This window comes from Echiichthys vipera (genome assembly GCF_963691815.1).
Source record: "Echiichthys vipera genome assembly, chromosome: 11".
Classification (NCBI taxonomy): domain Eukaryota; kingdom Metazoa; phylum Chordata; class Actinopteri; order Perciformes; family Trachinidae; genus Echiichthys; species Echiichthys vipera.
Window position 1 is genome coordinate 3,302,692 of NC_139836.1, and position 15,607 is coordinate 3,318,298.

Below are 15,607 nucleotides of genomic sequence, written 5' to 3' on the forward strand. Positions count from 1 at the left end.
CCGTGAAGTATTACGTTTTTGCAACAAAGGCTGACAGTTCAGACCAAAACCACTCGGCTAAGATTGGAGAAAAAGTTTGGTTTGGCGACGGTTTCATCCACCACCCCAACCCACCTCCCTACGCAGACCCACTCTCATACTACGTCACCTGATTTCCTGCTTTGCTCCTTTCTAAGATAATGAATATGTGGATTACATACGAATTATGGTCTAATACTTTTCGCAGTTGTATGTTCAAACAGTGAATGAGGAACTTAAACAAACACACACACACACACACACACACACACACACACACACACACACACACACAAACAAAACATATCTCTGTCACAGAGGAATTTCCAAATATGAAGACATGTATATAGTGTAAATAACTCTCTGCTGTGTCTGACCTTTAAAGCTGAGGCAGAATCATCACTCAGACCCAAACACACACACACACACACACACACACACACACACACACACACACACACACATCAAGACTACAGTAAAGTCTACAGTAAAACATTCTTTAATTTATGACCTTATAAAAATCATCAAACAAGGCTGCATGATTAAGCAACAACCCACTGTGCAATGTGACGTCAGTAATTTATTTTCTGCCATTTTTGGACGTCCAATTTCGGTCCACTGAGAGTTTATCTTGTAGCGCCAGGTGACGTCTTTATTTGACGTTACGGTGTATGGTGTCCAATGTTGACATCCGTGGGACCTCAGTGTAGGGTATCGTCCAAATTCGGTCGTTTGTGGACGTCTTTTCAACATCAAATTTAGACTAATTTTAGATTTCTTCTGTAATAATAACAATGACATGGCACTTTTCTAGGGTCAGAGACCTTTTGGCCTACGGCCCCTCCAACCATCACCTCAAACATACAGCATTCACACGAGGCAAGGCGGGTGAAGTGTTGGAGAGTTCTGTCATAAGAAGATGGATAGGCTACCATGAAATTAGTTTCCACAAATTGCATTTCCAAATAAAAAAACAGATAAATGCTAAAATACATATACGCATTAATGAATAACTTGATTATTCAAAATTAACCAGTGAAAGAAAAACAGGAAAATGTAAAATAATAAACCAAAAAAAAAACATCATGTAGATTCCCGGCACCTGTCCAAGACTAAAATGTACCCAGTTCAAAGGTCAGGTGTTGGGTCATGTGGTTGGACGTCGGTAGTGGATCTATCTTGGACATCAAATAGATTCCAGAATTGGTCATGGACCGACGGACCCAATATAGACATGATCTGCACTTCTATCCAACGTCCAATGTTTAGAGGCAACTGGACAGAGCTGATGAGACCAGAAGGATGAAGAGTAACAAACCATCTGATGAGTCAGGTTAGCAGGACGTGACGTAGATTCCCAATATGGTCATAAACAACCAGGCCTCTTGCCGTTCACTGAACTACCGACAGAAGTTCCTGAATCTCATCATCTTCAAACATTTTCATTGGCCTCTTTGTGTAAATCACCCTTCTTCTTCTTCCGTCTCAGAGGTTTGTTTTATTCATGACGGAAACATAATCGATACGCTCACTTGCTCGCTGTGAATTCTCCAGACAATGAGCTGCTCTATTCACACATGGGCTCAATCTGATATCACACGGACTTCATTCTAGGGAGCTGGCAGGGTAAATTTTGTCTGATCCAACTGATTAGGACATTTGTGTTCTCGCATACTGTACAGCTCCCCAAAGGTCATGTCTAGATAAGTAATTAATTGTAAAGAGGCGTGCTAACTGATTAGCCGAGGCCGTATTACTACGAGGTAGAGGCTGAGGCATTAATGCAACAGATTCATCCCAAACATGTAATGTGTATTTTAGTATGACAGATAAAAAAAGAAAATGTTAACTCGTTTAAATGTTTGGATGTTGTTAATATATCTAAATAAAAAATCACCTAAAATTAGTAGCTGGACCGTAGCTGTCCTGCCTCCTTTTTTAGTTTTTTAATTTCAATGTTACCTATTTGGTCCGTCTTTACAGTTTTGTTTGAGGAAATGTATCAGTCATGTTTTGAACATTGCTTGTTGTTACGGTAAACGCTAAATTGGAAGTATTGGAAGTATACTGGGTCTGAAGACCATGTTAGCATTGTTTGCATTGTGGCCTGTGTGGATTGCCAGGGCCATCTGCCTCACACACAAAGTACATCCATACATGACTCATGATGCCTTTTTTTTTTTTATCAACGAGTCGGGGCGAAGTGATCACTGTAGTTCACTTCCATATGGGGTGTGTTATGCCATGTGAGTTCCACGTCTTCGGGACCTCCTACTTCTGAATGCAAGTATGACGGGAACACTCGCTGTACTGCCCCCATTAGTTCTTGAAGAGTCACAGCACCGAAACTTCCGTTGTGCTTCCGGTGCCTCAAAAAATAGGCATTGTCTGTGATTTTTTATTTTAGAATCAAAAGGTTTCGCCAGTATCGGTTCTCGTGACATCCCTAGAAAGTTGTAGTATAAACCGCAAACACAATAATGTAGTTTTCATGATACTGTGCCATTCTTCATCCCCATCTCCTCTCAATCTCTAGGCTCAGATAAGCAGCAGGAAATGATTGCAATAAGGAGGACACAGAGGCTGTGTTGGAACTGACATGGGGTGTTGGCAGTTGCTGATGGCTCAAAAGTTCTAGTTTGTGTACTGACAAGGGTTAACAGATGTGTTGACATTGCATGAGACCATATTCTGGCCTTGCAGATGTACAACACAGACTAATATCTAAACAGGGATATTTGATAAATGAATAAATTGTATGCATATTTCTTCCTTTGCAGAAGCAGAAGCAGAAGACATACATGCAGACATACATGTCTCCCAGGCTGCCAGCCTCTGTTTATTCCCTTTTATAAAGCGCTGCTGAGTACTTGCTGACGTCAAGTCATGGAGCAGTGAGGTTTATTAAACACATTCTTTTTACTCCATTATGTAACTGCACATTTATAAGGAAAGTGTTTCAGTACTTGGCAACAAGGACCCACTCTGCTTTCATCGTGTGCACAAATAGACTGGGTAAAAGGTTTGGATAGGATGTCGGGGTTGATAAGGTAGGGTGAGGCAGGTCTTATTAACCTCTGTGGGCCATAAATGCATAAAGCATTACTCATACTTAAAGAAGCACACAAAGAAGTTAGGTTTCCCCTGGCCCTTGTTAAAAGCCTGAAACAAATACAGAACTCTTTAATGTGATATACTGCAGTACCTGAGCCAGGAAAGTTCCCAGTACGAAACTCTCAGCACAGTTAAACCTCTGAGACGGGCTGTGTTTTTCTTACTGCCCCTTTAAAATCTGCTCTTTCCTGCAGCTGAGGAACAGTGAGTACTGCAGAGCTAATCTGGTACCTGAAACAGCACTTTGTACCCAAATTTGGTGTAGCGGCCAAGACCACTGACCGCATGCAGCCCTGCTAATCTGTGCTACGATCTGACCTGAAAACTGTTTCATGACCTCCTCTGCCTTTCTGCCATCTCCAAATAGTGCAGGACTCTCTCAAAAGCTAAAGTGAGCTCAATTTCCCACATAATGCATTTTCCTAAATTATAAATCATTTCCAAACTGTTGTTGAGGTCCTGGTGTGTGAAGATCAGCCCCAGGAACGCACATGTAGGTTCTGTGATGAAGTGAGCAGGGGTAGCATGGAAACAAGGACTTTGAATGCCACAGAGACACAACTGTATTTGTAAATGTATGGTTGTGTGCAGAGCTGTTTTTGCTTTGTTCTCTGTGTCACAGTGACGATCGGAGGGTTTTATAGTGTGCAGCTTTGTTTCGTGGTTCTGAATGAGCATTTTGATATCCTTAGAGACTGAAACTTGATCCTTGCTCTTTTAGAGACTCAATACAGATGTGCACTTTTGTGGAAACCTTGGAATTCATTAATGACTTCTCATAAAAACAGTTAATTTACAAAAACATTCTTTGGCAATTCATTTTAGAAAGTTGTAAGCTATAAAAAAAAGAAAAATATCACCACATAACAGCAAGAGCTGCAAGAACAGTTTGTCTCTTCATCCACTACTCCAGATGATCCAGAGCACAACCCTCAGATTCCTGGGTGTTTGAACCCCCACTTGCTTCTTGGACTTCTGTCCCTTTGCTTGATCCCTGACTACATAGTTGACCTTACCTTCCTTGGCTGTCTGGTATCCACTTCAGCCTCTTTCTGACTGATGAGTAAAACCGAGCGTTTCACTTTACCTGCCTGATCTCTGAGTCGTGCTTAAACAACTAATGACCAAACTGCATAGTCATTTTGTATGGATCACGGTCTGCAGATGTTTATTCCTAATAAGTTTGTTAACCATTTTGTGTGGCATCAGATCTAAACCTGCTCTAATCTAATGGTAGATTTCCATGAAATTTCTTGTTGATGTTCTTGTTCCAAATGTATCCTAGGGTTTTGGATGACCCCCCCATTTATCCTTGGTAGAAAACATATCAAGATATCTGACAGATATCAGATAGTCATATAAAATATTAGCTATTTTGGATGTAAACTGGTCACACATCTGTGCTTGTACCAGTCAACAGTCACCATTAGTCTATTTAGTATGAATCTTCATTGAATTGCATTTTGAACTTCATTATTTTATGACTCCACCACATGATCACATGAGTCATGTGTTAGAGTTTGCGTGTGTGTATTTTTCTGTCTCATATGCCTACATGTCTCTTTTATGACCGTCTTTAAGTCTCTTGCATCAAGTCGCTCTTCAGGCCTCAGCTGACCAACATGAACTACACACAGACTATTTCCATCCCGGTTAACCACCGTAACACTACTCCTTCTCACGACAGAACAGAACGTTTGTGCAAAGACAGACTTCCTCAAAGCTGCGAGCCTTTAAAAGATCATCTATAAAATCCTAAAAACATCGCTGCTGGCGGACTTTCTCCTGCAAATCCATATATTTGTGTTCTATATATATGTTTACAGCTCCTTATAGAGTCAAGAATAAATCTCTTCGAGGGTTAAGTTAAGGATAAGTTTATTCAGAGGTTTTGGAGAGTTTACTATAAAAACACTTTTGTTACGGTATATCGAAACCATAAAAATTAATAATCTACTGGGGGGGGGGTATTGTGCTTATTGCTATGGAACTAGCACTTGGTAGTTGTAATTATATTAAATGAGTATACAAAGGCAATAACAGAGCAGCAAATATATATATTTTTTCCAGGTGTAAAACTGTATTTGCACTTAAAAACTGGCAGAAACAATCAGAGCCGTACCCACTGTCAATGTCACTTCAAATAGAATCACACATGCGAACATTGAACAGCACAGTAGTAAACAAATATTTCATACTTCATTTATGCATTCTTTGAATTCTATCATTTGTGAAGTAATGCAACTGTGTGTGTACTTACTTATTTATGAGGAATTTAAGAATGAGGACATTTTCGTTGGTCCTCACTTTTTCAAAGGCCTGTTTGAGAGTTAAGTCCTCACAAAGATAGACGAGTGAGAGTGCGTGTGTGTGCGTGTGTGTGCGTGTGTGTGCGCGTGTGTGCGTGCGTGCACGCGCGTGCGTTCACATGTACATTAAAGCACGTGAGGAGGTGTTTGAGTTCATACACGTGTGAGCAGATGTTATCACTAATGAACTCTAGGTCAAACAACAGTGACAATAATAACCCAGTGGTGACCATAAAAACAGGGTTTCCGGGATAACTATGGACATGCCTTCTGTGAAAGTAAGGTGAACCTTCATGATGCAATAATTTTTTCATAAGTCAAGTTTTGATTACTATGACTAACCTAACCCTCTGCTCATCTGGAAACTGGGAAAACAATTTTGGTTAGAGAATGAAAAACAAATCAGTTGCTGTGTCAACATAACTTGTTAGATGTTATTCTATATTTAGAAGATGATTGGCATATGCTTTCTTAGCCAATCAAATCTTGTTTTGGGAAAACTATAAGTGATGCATTGGTTCCAAGAGATGTTGTCTTCCATCCCAATATAATAGGCATGAACATATTAATTTTGTGCAACCATTGTTGAACCCTTTATAATACAGCTGACCATATCGACCACCATTCAAAAGTACTTCCAAAGAAAATGGTTGACAGCAAGGTCCTAAAAGGTTTGGCAATACATACAATATTAATAAAGACAATATCGTTACAGCGGTCATGAATAAGGAGTTGAATCCGTACCAGGCGGAACCAGACTCTGACCCCCGAGGGTCGATATGGGACGATCAGTAGAACTACTCAAACACACTCCAAAATAACACCACCTGTCGATCTGCTCACGTGCCAGAGGAAGAGCTGTCCGATATGACCTTTAAACTAAGACAACACACGTGCACATGCTTTGCACACGCATAGATAGTAAAAAAGGACATAAACATTCAGATCGTCCGTGTGGCCTGAAGTCACACCTCACACCTGAACTACAAATGTAAAGTTTGTCACATTAACCTCCTTCAAAACAAACGAGGACAGGTGCACGTACACACAGACATCAACCTGGTCACCTAGTTTTCTTTTTGTTTGTTTTTTATAAAAGGAGCGCTGTTTTCTTGCCAATACTCACACTGTGTCTTTGCTGAGACATGTCTGGCATCAGTATTACGCAACACAACAGTAATTATTATTTTTATACTCGCCTGTGTCAACCTGTTCATTCAGATGCATGTTAGACAACTATTCTACTCCTCAACATACTCTCTGCGTGTATTTCAATCTACAGTATTATGACTTTCATTTTCAGATGTTACCAATTCATATATACATTTCATGTCTATAGAATATGTATGGGCTATTTGGTAAGACTAAATAATGTGTACTGGAAAAATGCTACAGCAGCCAAAGTGTCCCCATCGATGCCTTAAGCTTCATTACTAACATCCTGACACGGACAATTAGCAAGAAACAAAAAGTCGCCTCCTTCTGCAGAAGCTCAGCATGCAGGTTGGCATGAGAACAGCACATCAAATATCCAAACTGAATGTTCCCTCTCCCATAAACAAATAAACTAATAGCTACAGTACGTGCTCATATGCACGGGAAAACAGAACGAGGAGACGGTCAGCTGACATCAGTGTGGACGTGTACCTGTCCTCGTTTGTTTTGATGGGAGGTTTAAAAATTAGACGTTTGAACTTTATATCAAGAGGCATGAATGTCAATATACAGTATGTAACTGAGGCAATAGAGAAGATTTGTTAAAGACCCAGGAATTGTTCATTTATTTCTTGATATGTGCCAAATATATGACCAAGATCGTGACGTTATACATTTAAATCCCTGTCTCTCCTCTTCCTGTAAAATAGTTTCAACTATATGATGAACGCTTACAAAACTTAATCCAACATGTGGACATATAAACCCTCACTTTACCTGCGGTGGGTTGAGCGGTGTTCGTACTAACTAACAAAGTGATGAAGAGAGATTTGAAGAGATGTGTGTTTGGCATCAGAGGGCAAAAAATTTATTCATAGAATCTGGGGTTACAGTACACAACTAACACTTTCATTTCCAAAGAAATGTGGCTGAGGTCTATTGCTTTTTGTCGTACATGCTGATGTTTGAGCCCGGTGTGTCGGACCGCTGACTGTATGATGAGACTGGACGGCTGGGTGTGTCTGCATGTGCTGCCCGCACCAACGCCGACCCACTCGAAGGTCCCCTGGCACGTTCAGCCCCAACGAGACTTGGCAAAACGTTTATTTAAACTGAGACGGTGGTGTGTTCAACACAAGTGCATGGCTTTTTAATACAGCAAGTCTACATACCCATTGCTGCTAACACCTCTGACACACCCACAAAACTGGAGAGACTTACCTGAAAGCCTACAATGCAACACGCCCCTCAACCTGCAAATCGTAGCAAGATGATGCACGCCGTTTTCAGATTGAACTGAACTGAACCCTGTCATCACTCCCTCGTTCTCCTCCTTGTTGTGTTTGATCCAATTCCAAAATTGACTCTATTCATTTCCCAAGGAACTTTCCTGGCAGATAGTTAACCTAAATTAACTGTGTTATTTCATTCTTACTGATGACTGATGGATCATTTATCAATATATCAATATAAATAAACAGCTTATCTTTTTAACATTTCTCAGGAAACCACTCAGACATCTTAGGGTGCACTCACACTGTCCTTCCCCACCGCGCCCCGTGCTTTAGGGTCCTTGTCCCCCCCTCCAGGCCCGTTTGTACTCACACTACCTGGGCCTCGGTGAATGCTTCTTGCTGCCTATACGTCATCACGCCGTAACACGTCACACGCATTGATGACGTCATCGCGATGCGTGGCTTTGTTTCCAAATCTTTCCGTAGACCTCAGAGTTTTTGTGCGTCTTGTCGACTGTTTTTGAATCTTTTCATCGACCAAATCTGCAGTAAACACTCCACCTCCGCATCACACCAACGAGAACCTTTCGCCGCCATTGTTGTTGTTGTTAAATGTCCGTGCATGGTCCCTCCTTCTATTTTCTATGTCCGAACAGGCGCACATAAATGAAGTCAGAACCGCCGTAGGCCTCGTGCTCGTGCTCGTGCTCGTGCTCGTACACGTGCACACGCTCGTGCTTGTACATGTGCAAACGCGCTCTACAAAAGCCCACCTCTCTCAGACGGGCTGTGGACGGCCCGCTGGCAACCTGTTTTGGCCCGGTGCGGAAGGACAGTGTGAGTGCGCCGTTAGTCACTGCTTGCTAGAACTTATAGCTGGACTTATCTAAGCAGATTAACAATTAGCATTGGTTTTCTGGGTTTTTATTCTTCTTGACATGTTTTATGCCACATTCCTTCCTTTTTCAGTGTCTTTCGGTCTTTCCTGCAGACAATCACAACGTACTCTTTTTTATGCACACACTGGACTGATCATCCCCTATGTGCAGCTACAACACAAAACCTTTTTTCACCTTTTGCATTTGAATCTATGTCATTTATGGCAAGTTTTAGTTCTGGAAAGCTTTTTGTGGTGATTTTGTTTTGGTCTTCGGAATCAACTCCATCTTTTCAATGATCCTTGTTATCACATCCCTAACTTTTAAAAGAGCAGCATGTTTGATGCAATCAATGACATGTCCTTAAATGACTTTGAGTAACCTGTTTCAATCTCCCAGACCTGGATTTGTTTTTGTGACCTTACTATCACTGCATGGGAGGTTGCATCCTCATTGCATCACTTTGGTCCAGTCATTGTCTGGATACAGCCCAGCCTCCATTAATGTTTGACTTCTGTCACACTGTGAGCTACACGTGACTCCAGATGCACATTTCTTGGCTGGCAAGGAAACCATATGATAAACCAGAAGATCTATTGGAGAGTGCAGGCCTTAGTCCGTGCTACACCCTTCCTCCATGTGTTGTAAATAATTGGACCAATAGTTTCTTCTTCTGACAAGCAGACAAACAAACCAAGCCACAAACAGGACCTCTTTGAACAAATCTCTGACATGTTGTGACAGTAATGCTTCAGGCGAGAAAGGATTAGAGTCAGAACAGGTTGATGGGGTTTCTGATCAATACCAGTGAGAAACAATGTGCGAGTGGACACACAATCAGTCAAACACAAAGAGCCTTCAGTCTTTGCTGACATACCTTTTTGGATTCCCCCAAAATAAGAAAGGAATGTAAACAAGAAAACCAAACATAAAAAAGGAAATGAAAGAAAGACAGACAGTGGCTGCTATTGTAGATGCCTACATACGTGTGCACATGGAGAGAAAGAGGCTGTTCACGCTACATGTTCAGGAAATTACAGGTATTAAGGAATGTGGTTCTATCAGCTGAAGCCTGAGGGAAGTGGGAGTTCAGGATGAAGCTGTCTTTTGAAGCTGATATGGGATCAGATTTTCCCTGTTTCCTCAATAAACCCCACAGTGAGAACTGAAGGTCCTGCAGGTCCGACTCCCCTCTGGAGGTCAAACTGGAATTTACAGATTCTAACTGTTCCAAAATGAAATGCTAATTTGTGTAGATTATGCTTAAGGCAAAAATATATTCTTCCATTAAAGTGAAATTCCAGCGTAAAATCATCCCAGGGTCTTTTTTGGCAAATACACTCATCAGACAATTTTTTCGTGTAACAACTATTAACGAAGAAATCCTGGACAGTCGCTAACAGTGGCTAACAGCCGAATGCAGCTAACATTGATTAACTCGGGGCAGTACGGGTAAAATGTATTTTTCAACCACCATCCAAAGACGTGCAGGTGTTGGGTTCATTGATGACTCTAAATCACCCGTAGGTGTGAATGGTTGTCCGTCTCTGTTTGTCTCTATGTGTCCTGTGATAGACTGGCGTCCTGTCCAGGGTGGACCCCGCCTCACGCCCGATGTCAGCTGGGATCGGCTTCAGCCCCCCGCGACCCCGACAGGGATAAGCGGTTGAAGATGAATGAATGAATGAATACCCGCCAAGGTCCATTCTCTCAATTTTATCCAATCATACTCGCCTCTTGGAGTTGCCATCTTGTCTTTGACTCCGCCTCACTTCCTCTTACCAAAAAGGGCATGTATGTGACGTTGGGGGAACGGAGATACGTCCATCTGGCTGACGTTTACCTCCGAAGTGAAGTGAGGGCCAGCGGCTAGCTGTCACTCAAGAGGCCTTGGCCATGTTTCATGATTGTAGGAATATTATTCGTTTCGTTTAAACTATTTCCAATTATCAGCCATGACTTAAATTATATTGTACTGTATTGTATATTATAGATATATCTGCACAGCCACGTAGATCAGTTCACTGAGATGGTTATAATGTATCACTATGCGCCATGAAATTGTTATGTCATGTTGCTGTTAACTGCTGAGTAAGATTTGCCATATGTGAGAGAAACACCCAGAAAAGCAAAGTTAAGCATGCACTCGAAGAGTTAAAACTATGATCAAGCAGGAACTTTCAGGCTTCAGAGGCTTCATCCTGGTCCCGCCTGAGGCCTTTCCTTTGTGCATGGCAATGAAAGGGAACGAGCATTCTTCCAGCTGAATACGATTCCAACATGGTCGGCAGCACGGACCGTGAGTCTGAGGGAAGCAAAGACGCTCCAGGCCATTTCTCCTGCTTCTTTCTGCTTTCATCTGTCCCAATGTACTATAACTGGATTCTTTTGATAACTTCACTGTTAAAGTGTGTTTTCCACTGCAGAGTCTGGAGACTGTGTCGTTAATGATTTATTTAAAGGGTGAATGCATGAGGTAGACGCGTGTGCAGGATGAATGTGCAGGTAGTATCATGAATTTGAGAGATATTTCTATGTGTGTTAGCAGTTGTATCGGTGTGTCTTGCTTGCATGAGTGCAGCATCATGTAGGTCAACAGAAACTGGTCACACACTCCTGTAACCTGACACCTGGCATGGCAAGTGTGTTTGTGTTTGTGCGTTTAAAGGCACAGTGACTTTTTTTTAACCATGCAGTATATACGCAGTTTAAATATATATATTATGGATAATAGTACGGACAAATCAGGACATTTGTGAATAAAGTCATGTCTCAAATAAGGGCCTGGTTTTCCCCTTTTTTATGTAAATAAAGGCCGCACCCTCTGATTATATATGTGCATAAATTATTAATAAATTATTAACTCAGATGTTTGTAAACACAAGTTGATATACTTTGCCCATTTGTTTACAAACACCAGTTATGTAATCAAACCTTTATTAGCACCATGAATCATGATTGATATGTTGTGATGTGCTGTGGAACACTAACTGACTGCTTATTGTAACATTGGGGAGGTGTTAAAGTATGTACGAAAAAATCTAAATTGCTATATTTTTTGCTTTTATTATTATTATTTTTATTATTATTATTAGTAGTAGTAGTAGTAGAAGTATATGTGTATAATATGTACGTTTTTCTTGATCATCGACAAGCCAAAATGAATTCAAGAAGCATATTAAAGGGTCAGGAATCATGAATACTTTCGCACAAATATAGAAATTTATTTCGGAAAAGGAAATACATGACACACACCTTCAAGTGAAATCAAATGCTGGGGCACAGACCTTTCTTTACAGTGAGCAAAATAATTATTATTTCAATAAAGAGAAGAAAAAAATCGCACTTCCAGCCACACATACTGTTCACTCATCACAGAATTGCACTTGTTAAAACAAAAGCAAACATAAACATTCGGTCTTTTCGATCATTCCTTTTTTTTGACATACTGTAACCACCGACATTTCCAAACGTCTTCCTCGTTCGAGACAACCAATCACGTGCAGAGTCTCTCTTGGGACACATCTATAGCAGCTCAGTTACTTAACACACACACCTCAATATCATATCATCCAAACATTTTTCATCAGACATGTGCAATATACATGTAGGGAAAGAAAGGGCTGCATGACTCAAAATTAAAAACGAAGGCCATTTTGAATCACTTTCAATTATTTTCTCATTCGAAGGTGCAGATGTTTAGTGTGCATTTTTCATTAGAAATGAATCAACTGTGTTTCTTTAGGTAGAGAAGCATTTTGTCGCCATGCACTCCCCGTACTTCCCCTTCAATATGAAGGACTTAATCAGCTCTATTTCCACCTCTTCAGTTTACAGACATCACATTGAGAGGGACATCTCAATCAGTGCATAATGAACCGATACAGCAGGCCCTCGAAAAGGCACTCGACGTTTGTTTTGGGCTGTACAAATTGTCTGTATTTTAGTGGACAGGCACTCTGAGAAGGCACATTATTTTACAAAAGAGGAATATGTGAAACAAGATTATCCCTCATCCTCTAACCAACATATCATCAGGTCTTTCAGGCCCAAATGAGCTGTTACAGCAAGAAGCAGGTCAGTTGAGAACATTACGGTTAGGTTTCTCTCTGGTTTCCTCTGCTACACAAGCAGTGGTTGTTCAGTTGTTAGGTCTCTGGCTGAGAGCCGGTCTAAAGCTCAAACCCACAGCTGGATTTGCACTGAATGCCCCGTCAGTGTCTGTTATCTTATTCCACTGCCATTTCAGCAAACAGTCTGATGATTTCACCAATAAGGCACGGCATTATCGACTTGACCCCAGCTCTGCCAGCCGGGAAACAGTCCACTTGACATGCGTGGGCTGCCGAACTGATCAAACTCCATCTCGAGCACCTTTACACCCCCGTTTTTGTGCTCTGAAGGCTTCTTCTGCTCCACAGAAGACGGGTGCGTCAGAATGTTCAGGTCCTCTCCGTTCCAGCCGACATGCTTGAGAACGTAGTTCTTGCCGTCATTATTGTCCCAGAAGGTCTGGCCCAGGGATGTGAAGCAGATGCAGAACTCAACACGATTTTGCGGTGGGATGTTGGCAGGCAGATCCAGGACGAATGCAAAGGTGTCGCTATCCTGGCAACTGTAGACGTTGTTCATGAAGGTGCACTCGACGTCAGTGAAGCTGGCCCACGAGTCGAAGGTGGCGCGCAACTGCACCGACTTCTCAAAGCCCATGTTGCGGACCTTGACGGTGCCGGTCAGCGAGCGCTCCTGCAGCGAGCAGTTCTCCAGACAGACCGAGTTCTTAATCAGGCGGTTCCGGAAATCCAGGTAGTCGGCAGAGGGCTGTTTAAAGTCCAGCACCAGGTTGCGCACTGAGCTTATCTTTAGATCCATTGTGGCTGTTTCCAGGTCTGTCATGTCAAACTGCAACTCCTCATTGATTCCCCGACAGCGCTTGCTCTGATATGGCTCATCGTCAAACTTGGAGAAGACGTGGATGGCGGTGAGTGACATGCCCTTCGTGTCTGCGAACACCACCTTCTTCTTGCCAGCCTTGTTGTCCCAACCCACACAGCCACCATCATCTACGGCTTTTTGCTGGTTGCTGAGGCAGGGCCGCAGGGGTTTATAATGCTGCTGGTTGCGACTGTGGGAGGTGGACTGGTTGACTCGGTTCTTGGTCCTCTGTAACATCTCGTAGGAGCTGAGGAAACCCCGGAGAGGAGGCGGAGAGTGGCTGATGTAGAATCTCATAGCCACGTCGATCGGCATTACTGGACCAGGCATTGCTGATGGACTGAAAGACCAGAGCACACTGAGGGAGGGAGAGGGGAGGAGAAGAGGGGAAGTGGTGTGAGGGGGAGGGAAAGAGAAGGGAATTTGCGAGAGGTGGAAAGAAAAAAAGGGGGTGAGATTAGAAAACTGGATTCACTTGTCAGACTTTAAAATTAACTGGATCATGAATCATGATCGATTGTTGATTGATAAATCAAACAAGACAAGACACTGACACCAACTTCTGCACAAAACTTCACAAATGGTCCTTCTGGTTTTCTATAACTCAACTGTGCAGATTAAATTTAAACTCTGCTGGAGTCAAAATCACGCAAACATAAAAAGTCATAGATATCTTCGGTCATAAGTTTCAAATAAGACATGCGTCATATTTGCAAAACCAAACTCTTTCTGGTCCTTACCTTGCAGCACTCATGGAATAAAAGAGTAGTCAGATCTGAGGAGAAATAAGCTTTTGAAGATTTCAGTCCTTCTGACTTTTCTTTACAGAGCTTTTTTCTAAAACTTCATGCCGTCGTCACGCCTCCCTTTTCTCTTCCTCCTCTCTCTTGCTCTTCCTGCCTTTCAGTGCGAGGGTTTGCTCAGCACTCAGGGATTTCAACTGCCACATAGAGACAATTTGCATATGCTGTCATATGGTTCCTCGAACAGCCAATGAGAAGTTAGTGGAACTCCACAGCAACCAATCAGCACAAACCTGACCTGGCTGCCGGCCAGCTGATAGAGGCGTAGCCTGCATGGGCCTCATGGTTGGGATGCCACAGTCTGTTAGCTCAGCTGCTATATGAGAAACATGATGGACCCCTGCTGGTGTCCGAGGTGATCTCCTCATGACTCAGTGCAGAGAGCTGCATAAACCCTCTGCGGTAAGGTGTGGGACTCTCACACCTTACCACCAAAGGATTACTTATTCCCCACTGACTTGGTAGAAAGACAATTAAAAGATATTTAGACTTGTTCTATGTAGGCTTTCTGAAACAAGTGTTGTGCATTTTGCTTATAAGATGGTGCTTTAAGACACAAAGTGCTCTTTACATTTTATACTTGTGGGATTTAGAAAAAAAAACAGTTTATTTCTAATGATCCTTTGTAAGCTGTGGACTCACTTTTCAACATATCACTTTTGTTCCTCCATAATTATGCACAGTTACTTTTTAAAGGTGATTTCCATTTTGATTTTTAATGACATCCATTTAAGTCCAATTGTGCTGGGTTGGCACATTTGTGGATCAACAAGAACAAAGTAAAAATGTATTATTTTTATTTCCAAAACCAAAAGAGAGTCTAAAAGATGAACACGTCTTTGAAAATGTTAAAAATAGAACACTGATATTGAGACGTTGGGATTTCTGGACTGTGTTTTGCAGTGTTACATAATGAGGGTCATGAGGCCTTTTAACACTTTAGGTATAAATAAAATAATTAATAACATCAATCAAGAGAACAAGTGTGGCTCTATAAGGTGTCAGTTACTGCTGTGGACAAGGGGCAGCAGCGAAATCTATTTTAGCCACCTATCGATGTAAGTGTACGCTATATTTAGAATATTTTCACGGCTGTAACTTGCGTCAAACTACTCAGAGTACTTTCCTTTGGCACGACATTTTCCCAACCACAGAAATTC

The 15,607-nt window shown here is 41.8% G+C and overlaps 1 protein-coding gene across 1 annotated transcript; it reads right to left on the minus strand.

Annotated features, from left to right (window-relative positions):
- Nucleotides 1–11,909: 11,909 nt before the first annotated feature.
- On the minus strand, nucleotides 11,910–14,545 carry LOC310953742 (protein phosphatase 1 regulatory subunit 3C-B-like). Its single transcript, XM_083922886.1, has 2 exons — nucleotides 14,385–14,545; nucleotides 11,910–14,002 (listed from the first exon to the last, which is right to left on the minus strand). Exons 1-2 carry the CDS (start codon nucleotides 14,396–14,398, stop codon nucleotides 12,976–12,978), a joined length of 1,041 nt encoding a protein of 346 aa, XP_083779012.1. The 5' UTR covers nucleotides 14,399–14,545; the 3' UTR covers nucleotides 11,910–12,975.
- Nucleotides 14,546–15,607: the final 1,062 nt, after the last annotated feature.